Consider the following 15,921-nt stretch of genomic DNA (forward strand, 5'->3'; position numbering starts at 1 on the left):
GTACTCTTCAACGAGCCCACATCAACTTAAGGTTCAATGTTATTGGTCATCTGTTAGGGGTAATTTTCAAACTTTGTCAGCAGACGAGTAAATTCTTATTGGTAACTACGTTGGTAATCTGGGCCCGTGCTTATAAAATTTGTATTACAGTCCGTCCCATCCTCCTACGAAAATGTTGTTTGTAAATAATTTCAGTTTGGTTTTAAATAAGAAGAAAAGTAAAAGAGTTTTGGAAATAACACCCAAAAAAAACTACGTCTGTGTGCAATTTAGAAAACAATCGGCTCAGAAATAAATAACTTGTAGTAAATTCCATAGTATGAAAAAGAGTGTTCCCTGTAGGAAGGACTATAGACTCAAATTTTGAATGACGTAACATGCATGCAGTATATATGTATCAGATTTTATTAGAGTTTTGAGTGTAGACTCTTAAAATTATTTTATCCTGCAACAACTGTTTCTATTGACATATTATGAAGCAAAGTCATAAACGTATACTAGCAGATTATGACTGTTGACGTCACTCATATGACGTTACACGCATACCTACATTACAAAATTGCTCAATTGACCTCTAGGTCATCGTACAATGTGGCTGAAATAACAGAAATAATAGCTTTTCCCCTTAATTTTTATGGTTTGCAGGATAAAGATAATAACTAGTTAATGACGTCGGATATCTGCTTTATCTTGTACAGACCGAATGAGAAATTTCCCATTCTTACCTTCACAGGTTAAAGTAGATATCCGACGTCATTAACTGGTTATTCTCTATATAAGGACCATGCAAGACAAAAGGTTGTCACACATCATGACGATATAGGAAGATGTATCCTATTATCAGAAACCCAGTATCGTCAGAATTGTTGCGCGCTCCAAATGCTCACACCATGGCACTGTCTCGAGCCTCTGTAGGCATCAGGACACCAAAGGTACACACCTGGTCTACATAAATAAATCATTTAAATGAAACATTGAAAGTTTTTTCAAGAACTATTATACAATATTTTTAAATAATGGGAGGACTTTAACATTGGATATAGGCATTGCAATAGTTATGTTTGGTGTCTGTAAGAAGTGGGGAAGGGTTGCCTGGTTCATACTGGTTCACGGTATTAATGGTGCAATGTAGCCCTCCCTTCTTTTAAGATAGTTTTTTGTTACAAATGCAGATACAGACTACAGTTTATACGAACTCGTCTTTTCGCTATCAACGCGTATTGTCAACAGTTACTGATTCGATGTGACAAACACGTTTGTCGCAATGTCGTTGGGTTTTTTGGGTGGGGTGTTTTTTTGTTACCTCTTTAGGCTGTGTGTATATCTGTCTGTGTGTGTGTGTGTGTGTGTGTGTGTGTGTGTGTGTTTCAGTCTCTCTTCCCTCTCTCTCCCCCCCCCTCTCTCTCTCTCTCTCTCTCTCTCTCTCTCTCTCTCTGTGTGTGTGTTTGTGTTTTGGTGTGTCTCTGTGTGTGTGTGTGCGTGTATGTAGATGTGTGTGCGTGTGCGTGCGCGTGCGTGCGCGTGTGTGTTACTGGCATCCAATCCTACATCACATCTTCATGCTTTATTCAGACATTACGACGCCAATAGTTACTGAAATGTGGTCTACAATACCAAGTACTCCCTTATTTATTTATTTCTCTCATCATATGTATGTATGTATGTGTATGATATTAGGATGATGTAAAGAAACCAGGCCGTACCCTCCGGGGGGTAGGGGGGACATTTGCCCCCTGAGAATCTCACTTTTTTTTACTCCAGAAAATAGCATACACATCTCAGGGTTTAATTTTTATAGTGTTTTATTTGTTTTTAAAAACAGGCCTCGGTGGCGTCGTGGCAGGCCATCGGTCTACAGGCTGGTAGGTACTGGGTTCGGATCCCAGTCGAGGCATGGAATTTTTAATCCAGATACCGACTCCAAACCCTGAGTGAGTGCTCCGCAAGGCTCGATGGGTAGGTGTAAACCACTTGCACCGACCAGTGATCCATAACTGGTTCAACAAAGGCCATGGTTTGTGCTATCCTGCCTGTGGGAAGCGCAAATAAAAGATCCCTTGCTGCCTGTCGAAAAAGAGTAGCCTATGTGGCGTCAGCGGGTTTCCTCTAAAAAAATCTGTGTGGTCCTTAACCATATGTCTGACGCCATATAACCGTAAATAAAATGTGTTGAGTGCGTCATTAAATAAAACACTTCTTTCTTTCTTTCTTTTTTTATAAAAAGTAGTGACACCCCCCCCCCCCCCCCCCCCCCCCCGGATATTGATCAGGGTACGGCCCTGGAAACGGTGGTATTTCCAATTCCTGGAAGATAGTTGGTTTGCTGTGACGACCTAGTCACTGCAGTATGATGTGCTACCATACTGTATGACTGTATGAATGCGACCCAGTACGTTTCAATCATTCAAACTAATTCAATAAAGGTTAAGCCCATACATGTTATTCGCGAATAATAATCATACAGAGGTGTCAGTTTGATGTCAATATTCTATTACTTACATACACACCTTAACTTGTCATGACCATTGAGTGTAAAGGTATACAAATACACTTATTAATGTTAACCTTTTGTAGTTAGTTTTATTTTTAAAACGAACAACATTTCCCGATGTGTTTTATTGGTGGAATAACCAACATAAAATTGCGTATAAAACGCGTTACAATATAGTTATAAATGACGCCATCGCAGAAACAAATGCGTGGAAACATACGTTCATACAACCTATTAATACATGCTTACACGGTAAAGGGTCACCTGTCTGGCGAAGTCGGAGGTTGAGTCCACGACAAGCGTGCTTGAATAGTTCTCTTGTGGACGCATGCCGAATATTACCTAGGCACTATATCACACTATATCCACAGTAAAGCGCAACGGTGGTATAATGGTCAACTCATCGGACTTAAGGATGGCAGGTACTGAATTCGCACCCCGGTACCGGCTCCTCGTCGTTGGTCCCATTGGGCTATTTCTCGTTCCAACCAGTGCCCCAAGACTGGTATATCAAAGGCCGTGGTGTGTGTCATCCTGTCTGTGGGATGGTGCATATAAAAGATCCCAAGATACTAATGGAAACAAATGCAGCGGGTTTCCTCCTTAAGACTGTAATATGTCAAATTACCAAATGTTTGACATCCAATAGCCGGTGGGGCGAGATGTTGGCCATTGGTTAAGGGCTCGCTTGATGCGCGGTCGGTCTAGGATCGATCCCCGTCAAGGGGCCCATTGGGTTATTTCTCGTTCCAACCAGTGCACCACGACTGGTATGTCAAAGGCCGTGATATGTGCTATCCTGTCTGTAGGGTGGTGCATATAAAAGAGCCCTTGCTACTAATGGCAAAATGTAGCTGGTTTCCTCTCTATGACTGTGTCAAAATAACCATATGTTTGACATCCAATAGCCGATGATTATTAAATCAATGTGCTCTAGTGGTGTCGTTAAACACACAAACTGTTTTTATCCAATAGCCGATGATTTATTATATATATATATATATATATATATATATATATATATATATATATATATATATATATATATATATATATATATATATATATATATATATATATATATATATATATATATATATATATATATATATATATATCAATGTGCTGTAGTGATGTCGTTAAACAAAACACTATAACTATAATTGTAACCCACCAAGAGCGAGTTTTAACGGCCCAATGGGTAGGCAGGTGTAAGGCAATTTGTTTCGACTAATCACTCTCTAACAAGTAACCATTAACCCACAGTTCCGGACAGCCACCATAGTTGAAGTGTGTTCAAGAAAGCGGCCTTTGTACTTAATTGGATATAAGCACAAAAATAGCTTGAAATGAATATAAATCAATAAATAAATAAAATTAAATACATAAAACATAAAACATAAATAAATAAATAAATAAATAAATATTTAAATAAATATTTAAATAAAAAGCGCCTATTGTTTCAGAATGAGACATTATTTTTAAAAGTCTGCTTTCGAAAATACCCGGTAGCAACCAATCTCAATATAACGTGTTGTTTATTTTAGATCCGGTTATACAAGCCGTAGAAACCGGGTGGTCCTGTGCCTTTTCCCCCACACACACACTTGAGGCAGAAAATGTTGGGGGGTTTTTTGTTTGTTTGTTTGTTGTTGTTTTTGTTGTGTTTTTTTTTTTGGGGGGGGGGGTGGTTGTGTGTGTGTGTGTGTGTGTGTGTGTGTGTGTGTGTGTGAGCGCGCGCGCGCGCGTGTGTGTATGTGTGTGTGTGTGTGTGTGTGTGTGTGTGTGTGTGTGTTTTGTTCGGGGTTTTTGTCCTTTCGTATATAAAAAAAGATAAAAATTTGGTTTGCACCCACTCACCACCTATATATATATATATATATATATATATATATATATATATATATATATATATATATATATATATATATATATGTATATATCTTTCCTACAGGCCTGGGTACATGACGTTTAAGACTAAAATAAACACGCGCCAATTACTTGCTTTCATTATCTCATAAATCTCATAGAAATTTATTTCTGACAATCCATATAACTAAATTTATAGTCTCATAAATAAAGCAAAATCCTTAGAATAAAATTCCATTATAACTAAATTTCTGTATTACATTACAATTTGCATATTGTATTTAAACTCACCTGATCGTGGCATGTAATATCCTGTCTGTGGAACGTACACAATATTTAACCACTCTCTGCTGCTAATAGCATCAGGTAACAAAAAAGATATATTGATGTTATTCAGTAACAATTGCCTATTCGGAGCGGGACATATAGCCCAATAGTAAAACGCTCGCTTGATGCGCTGTCGGTCTGGGATCGATCCACCCGTCGGTGGGCCCATTGGGCTATTTCACGTTCCAGCCAGTGCACCACGACTGGTATATCGAAGGCCGTGGTATGTGTTATCCTGTCTGTGGTATGTGCATATAAATGATCCCTTGCTGCTTATAGAAAAATGTAGCGTATGTTGTCTTTAAGATAATATGTCAAAATTACCAAATGTTTGACTTCCAATAGCCGATGATTAATAATCAATGTGTTCTAGTGGTGTCGTTAAACAAACCAAAGTTTAACTTTAACGTTTTTCTCATTATTTAAATCAAGTTTGTTTGTTAATACTTATGTCCGTGCTTATATTTATTTACGGTTCAAGCACGTTGTCCTGAGCACACACTTCAGCTATTTGGACTGTTTGTCCTGGACAGTGGATTCATTGTTAGTAGTTAGTGAGTGAGGGAGAAGTCGGTGTAGTGGTCTTACATCTACCCACCGAGTCGTTAAACTAGCTTTATGAGGGAGTCGGAGTCCAATAATAAGCTATTCGTTGTTTTAATATAATGGTAATGAAGCAGTACATACTGTGTTTGATTCATTCATTAATTCATTCATTTCAATTTATTTTAGAGCTTTTATTCAAGTAAAGTTAAAACACGCTGTCCTGGGCACATACAATTAGCCACTATGACTGTCTGTTCAGAACAATGGGATAATGGATTAGAGTTAATGGTTTGGTTAACATTAGAGAAATTGGTGTGGCTTTACACCTTCCAAGTGAGCCGGTGTTTTTATCCAAACAAGGTTGAAGCACGCTGTTCTGGGCACATACAATTAGCTATGTGTGTTGTTTGTCCTCCCCCAATGAGCCGTAAAAACTCTTAAGTGGGAGTACCAAGTTTCGAACTCAGCACCTAACAGCCTTAAGGCCGATAGCTTGACCACCGGAGTTGGTTTAGTATCAAACAATGGTATTGATTTACTTTCCCCCAACGTTTTTATGAGATTATGGAATATCAGTTTAAAAAAGAAAAAGAAAAAGAACACTAAAATGTGTCATCGCTGTGAGTTTGATGAACTAATTCGAGGTTGTGGGTTGTTGTGGGTGTTAAGCCATACATGCTTTCCGTGTGTGAAATTTTAACAATAACTACTCTCATTGAATAAACTGACATTGGTTGCAATGGCCGCTGTGTGATTCATGTTGGATTAACGCACCCCAGTCAATGACAATAGCGGTGGCCGATCATTGATCCACATAGTCTTGGTATTAGCTAAATCCACGTCACTTTTAAACCAATGTAGTCATGAAAAGACAGGAAGGAAGCTATGTGTCTTTGGAAGCGTTAATAGTGTAGGTAGTTATCAATACACGTCCTGGCTTCCTTTGGGATTTAAATATTATACGTCCGGAACAAGTCAGTATAGGCGCGGATTCGGGGAAGTGGGGTCGGGGTCTTGACCTCCCTACTCCGCTTCCGAAAAATTAGTTTTACTCATTTTAAAGTATATCCGTTACTGCAAATCTTTCTCTTTTTTCTTCTCGATATTTTCTATAAGTAATTTTGGACCTTCAAAAAATATTCTGGATCCGTGTCTGCAAGGAGTGTGTGTGTGTGTGTGGGGGGGGGGGGGGGGGGTCTGTTTCATTAAGTGAGAAATAATTACTTTTCATAGTCATATAGGCAATTGGAAACGATTTTCTAATTGAACACCATGGACAAAAGCCTTAAAATGATTACGGTTCAAAATGTCCATAAGATATACATTAATTGCTAACTTCTCAGTTTGTCAAGTGTTATTATGACTATAAACAATATTTCAAAACAATATTTAAAGTTATCCAGAACTCTATTATTCCGAACTGTTTGGATGAAAAAGGTACTATTTAATACCTAATATATAATATAATATAATAAATATAATAAATTTGGATTTGATTTTAAATATAAAACTTCCCCACACAACCAATGTAATACTATATTTTACAAAACAATTAGCTAGCAATTAAAGGGACATTCCTGAGTTTGCTGCATTGTAAGATGTTTCCGATTAATAAAATATTTCTACGATTACACTTACATGTTAAATATATATTCTGGTTTAGAATATCAGTGTCTGTATATTCAATGTGTTTCTGGTCGTCTTAAAATTTGTAAGAAGCCCAAACTGGATTTTGTCTTCAAATAATTCCGTACGTACGAAAAATATATTTTAGGAAATAAAACGAAATTTAACCCAGTACAAATATTAGAACGACCAGAAACATGTTTAATATACAGCAACTAATATTTTATGCAGGAAAATATATTTGATATTTAATTACAATCGTTAAAAAGTCTCTGTTAGTCGATAACATCTTAAACATTGCAGCAAACTCAGGAATGTCCCTTTAATGTACATAATATAAAATATTTTAACCTTAATTGTCCTTAAAGACTCTTGTCCATGGTGTTCAATTAAAACGTTGTCCAGTTGCCTATATATAACACATGCAAGGTAATTATTTCCCGCCTGTCCTGGACACAAAAACCGGCAGAGGTCGGTGCCTGTGCCCAAGACAGGCGTGCGCTACAACAGCTTGCTCTGAATGTGCGCGTTAAACAATCCTTCCTTCCTTCCTTATTTCCCGTTTAATTGAAATACTACCTTCTGCAAGCACTACTACTTATAAAACATATAGTAAAAACAAAAACAAATCGTTCTCTTCCTCTCTATAAAGATGTCATACAAATTTATTAGTTTATATATTAAATTTGAATACCACATCATAAAGTAAGTTTTACTGTTTACAGGTTACACCAAGTAACATCTTATACAATATTTTAGGTAGGTAGAGCAGAACATTGGTCTCATAATAGCAAGTTAAATGAATCCAAACTTCTATCAAAACTGGACATTGGTCAAGAAACAGGGATTTACTTGTGTATCGTTTATTCTACGAAATATGAATCCACTTAAATAAACAGCTGGCATCTTCCAAAGACCTAACCTCCTGGAATATTTCATGACCAAATGCAAAGAACTCCTCAAATGGGTGTCTTCAAGTGCAGCTTTTATTGCTAAAGTCTGAGACTTGTAGTGGGTTTTTTGCTGTTGGGTTTGTGTATGTGGGTGGGTTTGTTTTTTGTTTTGTTTTGGGGTTGTTGTTTTTTTTGGGGGGGTGGATTTTTGTTTGTTTGTTTGTTGGGGTTTTTTTGTGGGTTGTTTATTTGTTGTTGTTGGGGGGGGGGGGGGGGGTTGTTGTTGTTTGTTGTGTTTTTTTGTTTTTTTTTTTTTTTTTGGGGGGGGTCCATCACTGTAACAAATAACACCAATATTTTGGTGATATCAGTGATTATCATTACTTTGGAATCATCCAAAAATAAAAGCAATGTCCATCAATGTGTTTACTATATGCAGATGTTACAATTACACGATTCGCCTTCACACCCTTCTATTATCTGGGACGGGATGTAGCCCAGTGGTAAAGCGTTCGCTTGATACGCGGTCGGTCTGGGATCGATCCCCGTCGGTGGACCCATTGGGCTATTTCTCGTTCCAGCCAGTGTTCCACAACTGGTGTAACAAAGGCCGTGGTATGTACTATATCCTGCTGCTAATCGAAAAGAGTAGTCCATGAAGTGGCGACAGCGGGTTTCCTCTCTCAATATCTGTGTGGTCCTGACCATATGTCTGACGCCATATAACAGTAAATAAAATGTGTTGAGTGCGTCGTTAAATAAATCATTTCCTTCCTTCTATTATCTGAGATTGTGTCCAGGTATTTTCGTTATTCTTGGTCCAAATGATGATTATGGGGTTTCCGTCCAGGCAAATGTTTTTCTTTCTGCACGGTGAGCTATAAAATACTAACGGAACCGATATCTTAAGACAGAATAATAGTATACGTGTATGTATATATGTTGTCATATATATATATATATATATATATATATATATATATATATATATATATATATATATATATGACAACAAAACTCATACTAATGATATAATACCCTTCGTTACTATATATAACCCTAACAATACAAATTTATTTCATTCTATACATCTTCATATCGACTTAACTAGAGAATGCTACATGAGCGGCCATTAGGTACATTTATCTCACAACGAGTTGTTTATGTAAAATCTGTGGTTAGTTTTATGTTGGGAAAATCATTGGAGCAGACTAAAGCAAATGTATTACGTTACGTTTATTGGATGCTGACAAACATTTTCATTATTGTTCCAAAAACGAGTTGTATATATATATTTCCTCTGTACTAAGTATTTTCTGAAAATATGTTGTTGTAGCGGAGAAAGAGAACTGTTCACTGGCGTAGGAAGCGGAGGGCAAGGGGACTTGTTCCCCACACACACACTTTTCAGATATTTTGCTTTATATTTGCTTTTTAATAGTGTAAATATAAAAGTGTCCCCCCCCCCCCCCATCCCACGTTTTTGCACCTTCCTACGCCACTGCTGTTTGATTTACTAAATCCTCACTGGCGAAGGAAGCGGGGGGGGGGGGGGGGGGTGGGGAGGGTGGGGGAGCAGCAGCGATGGTTTATATACGCGTATATATATATATATATATGTGTATATAAACCATATATATATGTATGTATGTATGTATGTATGTATGTGTGTGTGTGTGTATATATATATATATATATATATATATATATATATATATATATATATATATATATATATATATATATACACACACACACACACATACATATACACGTGTGTGTGTGTGTGTGTGTGTGTGTGTGTGTGTGTGTGTGTGTGTGTGTGTACTACTAGTACTAGTATTTGTATATAATACAACAAAAACAACAAAACTTGTTTATTTCCAAACACTTTTACTTTTCTTCTTACGTCAAGCAAAACTTTTTTTTCTTTTTTTTTTTAATGGATGAGATGGCCTATAGTAAACAATCGACTCAGGATAAAAAATAAAATAAAAAATTGTAGTAAATTTTATAGTATTAAAAAGAGCATTCCCTGTGGGAAAGACTATAGTTGGTTAATTTATTTCAAATAGGGATGCAGAAAAAGGAAAAATCGAAACAAAATCAAGCCTTTTGCCTTTTGCCATTATTTATATTGCCTCCCCTTTCACGTAGCAACAACAGTAAACTAACCTTGGCGCAAGAATATACATCTTTAGTTTTTCTTAGACTAGTAAAGTTTTAATATTTTGAATATATGACATATACTCAATCAGTATCAAATAAAAAACGTCATTCTATGTCAGTATATCTTATCAATTAGTCAATTAGATATTTGTGATAATATTTTATGTGTAATGTTTCTCAAAGTAATGCCCTATATTAAACCAGGAACATAGTTCTTGTTGTGGGTAAAAAAATAAACAAAATGGCGACGGGTGCCAAAATGTCGTTCAACTATTACCAAAATGGGAAGTATGGCACCCTGCCGCAAAATCCACAAAAAGACATGGAAGTTACACACGATATGCATCTTAAAATGTCTAAGAAAATTGCTCAGCTCACAAAGGTATGGTGGTTTGTATAGTATCCCTTACTCTAGCTTGATAAAGAACGGAACGTATTTGTATACTAGTGTCCTTTAACCTTTTACCGTACATTACATGTTTACGTTCTTAAACGTCATACACATTTACTATACATACCTGTCACATGTAAAGTTTGTCAGTGTTATGGTAACATCTACATTTACGTAACTGACACCTCTCAACATACCCTTTCAAAACAAAGAAGAAGAAAAACACCACAACTAATCAATTATTGAAATTACTTAACTCTCAATCAGTTGGAAGATCAAGATCATCTTGATGATCTTGTGTTTTCTATATGCCTATATGGATGACAGTATGTGTGATCCACTCACAAGTAATACACTAAAAGAATATAAATTTGGTTAAAGTGTGTAATGGTAACTGTAACATAGGCTACATGCCAGGGAACATTTTGTTTTGAAAATCTTGATTAGTGATACTGATAATTTCTAGTCAATTTAAAATATATTAGCAATTACTGTTTAATGTTTTAAAATTGGGTAGCGAATCGCGATGCAATACTGAACAAAATGTTCCATGCATGATAATTATGAACATGGGGTTAACATATTCAGTATTGGTGGGATAGTTTCCCATTTGTGCACCACAGTTTATTTTGATTTAAAAAAAAAGTTCTGCAGTACCTGACATGTTTTCATCCCGTGGACAATCTGAGTTAGTGACTATACATACATGTATGTCTCTTTTAGACCCTGCAAAGACCATGTGAATTTCTTTGCTGGGAATGTAAATATTGTAACCCCCCCCCCCCCCAAAAAAAAAAGAGAAAAAAAAAGTAACTGACCTCAACTATTGAGGCTGTATTCGATTGACATGTTCAGGGAAATCATTGTTGTATATTAATTACGTTATATTGAGAACCGCTGTCGCCACTTCATGGACTACTCTTTCCGATTGGCAGCAAGGGATCTTTTATTTGTGCTTCCCACAGGTAGGATAGCACAAACCATGTCCTTTGTTGAACCAGTTATGGATCACTGGTCGGTGCAGGTGGTTTTACACCTACCCATTGAGCCCTGCAGAGCACTCACTCAGGGTATCTGGATTAAAAATCCCATGCCTCGACTGGGATCCGAACCCAGTACCTACCAGCCTGTTGACCGATGGCTAACCACGTCGCCACCGAGGCCTGTTACAGTAATAGAGACAATAGTATAATACAAATACAATAGAATAATAAAGGCAATAATAAAATACAATTAGAATAAAGTAATGTAATATCACATTATTGTAATAACTACCAAAAGGTGCTAATCAGACGCGCACATATATATATATATGTATATGTATACTTGGGTAGTGATAGGCATTGTAAATAATTATAGGCCAGTGTTCTTTTAGAGTTTACTGCATTTATTAATAATTTCTTTTATTCATTTACATGAGTTTTTGAGAACACATATTTTGCTATTTGTCATTAGTTTAAATTTTAGCATACTTGGTTTATTATATTAATGTGGCTTAAGCAAATGTTTACGGGAGTTAGTGAAATAAGTACATGTGAATAATATATGCATGCAATGTAGGGGGCCAGAATTGATAACGACTCGCTAGCGGAGCTTAACTTTAATTGCTTAACAATAGGGGATCGCATATAATGCCAAAGCTTGCCACATCTTTTTGTGATGGAAAGAACACAAGACTAGATATCACTGCAACTTCATGCATAGTCATGTAATTCTACTACTAGTAAGGTGTCAATCAATGACCTGGTAATTCTGGAAACTGATGTTATTTATTATACAAATCAATGATGAGAGAGCAATATTAGCAATGGAACTAATGTTTTTTTTATGAAAGCAAATGCTATACCATCCTATAGTACTTTATTTTTCACAGAAACACAACAACTGCAATCAGTCAAGTGAGACAGAATTCATGTGTCTCTACCTTTGGGGCAGTAGACGTCCTAATATGTCGGGAGGGTGTCATTTGTCCAGTTGTTAACCTCTAATGTGTAATAATTAATAATAATAATATAAAAAAAAAACGTTACGGGTCCAAGTTTACATATAACTGAATCAGGTTTGACACTTGATTATTCCTGTTTTTCAATGTAAATATTAATTAATAATACACAGTTATCACCAGTTAGTTTTATCATTTTACGCATTACTAACAGCAGCGGGAAAGGAGGGTGCAATGTAAAGTTCACAATCAATATTTACCAAACAACTATCATTTTGAATGTTGATAATTCGTATTATGACCACCCCACTATTGAGACCAATTTTAATAAGTCCCGTCAATTGTCACAATAGTGTAGTTTCACTGTACTTTGGTTTATACAGTTTAAATAAGCTTCAGATCTATGTTTCCATACATGTTGAGCATATGTTCATTGTCGTTAATTAATCGCTAGTTGAACATTGGTAATATGTTTGAAGTGTCAGATAGATAGCAATCAGCTTACCAAAAATTTTATCCATTAATATAATTAGTAAATTTTATTAGCCAACAAATAACACCAGCCATGGGTATTTTGAAGAAATGGTACACACCATAACATTCTTCATCATACTGCATGGACCCACGAAAAAGTGTCTTTACGTATTGGATGGAATCCATGTTTATTCTCGTATTTTTAAATTATTTTTTGTAGCACTGATATTACTACTGTCCAACTCCAACTTCCGTTTATTTCCCCCACTAAAATAATGTATTAAATTTTGGCTTATTTATTTTATAAACCGATAAAAGTTTGCTATCAAGTCCGATCTAAGTACAGAACAAAGGCAAGTATAAATGCAACTCAAATCTTAACTATTTTGTGGTACACAATCGCAACTTGTCAGCTATTTCCCTAATAGGTTTGTAGACAGTTGATAGTTACACACAGTAACATGATAGAGTGTTGACAGGGTGCGTCAGGATCGAATCACCTCAGTGGATCCATTCAGCTGATTGGGTTTTTTCTTGTTCCAACCAGTGCACTACAACTGGACAAAGGCCATGGTATATGCTTTCCTGTCTGTGGGAAAGTGCATAAAAAAGATCCCTTGCTGCATTGGGAAAAATGATGCACGGTCAGTCTAGGATTGATCCCTGTCTGTGGGCCCATTAGGCTATTTCTCATTCCAGCCAGTGCACTACAACTGCATATCAAAGGTCGTGGTATGTGCTATCCTGTCTGTGGAATGGTGCATATAAAAGATCCCTTGTTACTAATGTAGTGAGTTTCCTCTGTAAGACAATATGTCAAAATTACCAAATGTTTGACATCCAGTAGCTGATGATTAATTAATCAGTGTGCTCCAGTGATGTCGTTAAACAAAAGAAACTCTTTTTTTGATAGGAAGTGTGTTTATTTTTTAACTGCGTGTGATAATAATATTTCACAGATAAGTAATGTTGTTTTATTAAGAATTTAATTATTTAATAATTCACTTGCCCGTGGGCAAGTGCATCTTGCACATCAGTTGCCCGACCGTCATATTCCACTTGCCCCGGGTGTATGGCAGTGGTATTAAACTATATTTTTTAACCTCTGATAATTGTTAAAAAGGGTGGCTGATAAGCATTAATTAATTAATTAATTAATTAATGTACATTGTACATGTAGTTAGTTTCTGATTTGTTATTGGTGGCTACATGTATAATACATGTATATATTTAAAAAATATATTTTGTTAAAATTACAGGTGCCAGTAACTGCTTTTGAGTAACTGCTTTTTTAAACCGAAAATACAAGTATGGCTCAAATAAACAAACAAAATTGTTTATTTATTATACAACTTACAAGTACATACATGTACACTGCATGAATGTATTTCAGATATTAGCCATGACATATTATATATATATATATATATATATATATATATATATATATGCAGTGTTCATGGTGGTTATTCCATGCATATGTAGAGAATACTAATATGAGCGGCAGTTATATACCATTTATCTTATAATGAGTTGTTTTAAAACATATAAGCAAAACTTGTAAGATAAATTGTATCTAACGGACACGAATGTAGTATTCTATTTCTTTCATATCTTCAGAAAACAGTTTTAAATAAATTTAAACACCTTTTCTAATAATAACCTATGTATGGCCATAGCGCTTTTAAAGTTCACTTGTACATCACAGACAAGTCAATTTCAGGTTAACTTGTACTTGTACGTCACATTTAGTGATTGATTTCTACCGTGCTTTTCTGTTGGGTGGTATGGCATTGGTGACCTAAACATCACCTAGGAGCAGCCAGTCGCATGTCTGTAAAATGTTAACGCATGTATTTATGTGTTAACAAGTATGTGTTATCAAGAATAACAAATCATGTTCTCACCAACGTGTGTGTAAGAAATATTTATACACAATGTACACAGCATTACAGTCTACATGTAAATGCTTATCTACCTGACTGGAGAACACATGTTCGTTTTTTCCTTTATCTAGAGTTCTCTGGTTACAGTTTCCAGATGTGTACATCTGGTCCAGTTTATCCTTGTCTGCATGTATATGTATGTATGTATGTGTACCTTTTAGCTGTTTGCATGAGGGTGCGTGTACTTGTATAGGTCTGCCTTGTTCAAAACCTACATGTATACATATTAATACATTGTAGTACTGACTGACTGTAGTGGTCCTTCCCATTTACATTTGTGTACCCCCCACCTCAGAAATAATGCTTTGCCATGCATATTATTTTATTTTTTAAAATTACTTGTAGTTGAAATGTTCAATCGAAAAATATTACTATAGATAAGCTAGCTGTAATATTGTTTTTATTAATGTACACAAATTATTTAGAATCTTTTAAAATTAATGTGCATGTATGATTCAAACAAGAAAATGTACATTTGCCAGTACATGTCCTTGTATATATATATACATGTACATGTGTATATATGTATCAGGGCTTTAAGTCTCATTAATTTGTGCACAACAGGTCATTTTGGTTCAGTATACTGTCATTAGCAGCAGCAGTAGGGTTGTCAATATTCAGAAATGCATAAATTTAAAGTTATTTTAATCTAATTAAACTTAACATTTCAGCGGTTTTGAGGTGAAATATTTTGACGTTAGCATGTTTGTACTTAATTTAGTGTGATTATTTTGGGCACAACATTTATTGCCACGACTTTGATGCCTGGTGTGTGTGTGTGTGTATGTATACATGTATGTATGTATGTATTGATGTATGTATACATGTATGTATACATGTATGTATGTATGTATGCATGTATATATGTATGTATATACGTACGAGATCCCTCTTGAAACCGGACATTTGTCTTGATCCCAAGGGTGTCTGGTTTAATGGGGTTTCACAGCATATATATAAATTATAAATTACTTTTGTAGCAGAATCCCAGGGTTTTTAGCTTCAATTGCTTGTAAAAAAAAATCCTTTTAACAACTGTGCAGGTACTCCCAAGTTGTGTCTTAGAAACAAAATGGAATGCTTGTCTCATAAATGCACACCCATTTCGTAAAATAAGTATGACACATAAGCTCGTATAATAACAGGGCTTCTATAATTTTTATAAAATCCTCTAGCCATGGGATCAGTAATTTATAAAATTTACTCGCTCTAATTTACTTTAAGTAAATACAATTTTACTAATACAA

General features: G+C 35.6%; 1 protein-coding gene across 1 annotated transcript in view; it reads left to right on the top strand.

Annotated features, from left to right (window-relative positions):
- Positions 1-10,157: 10,157 nt before the first annotated feature.
- LOC121382690 (protein FAM184A-like) overlaps positions 10,158-15,921 on the top strand; it is a 78,214-nt gene continuing 72,450 nt past the window's right edge. The window contains exon 1 of the mRNA XM_041512231.1: positions 10,158-10,303. Coding sequence (XP_041368165.1) covers positions 10,163-10,303 — 141 coding nt within the window. The 5' untranslated portion in view covers positions 10,158-10,162. The remainder of the gene's footprint in view (positions 10,304-15,921) is intronic.

Source organism: Gigantopelta aegis, chromosome 10 (genome assembly GCF_016097555.1).
Source record: "Gigantopelta aegis isolate Gae_Host chromosome 10, Gae_host_genome, whole genome shotgun sequence".
NCBI classification, from domain to species: domain Eukaryota; kingdom Metazoa; phylum Mollusca; class Gastropoda; order Neomphalida; family Peltospiridae; genus Gigantopelta; species Gigantopelta aegis.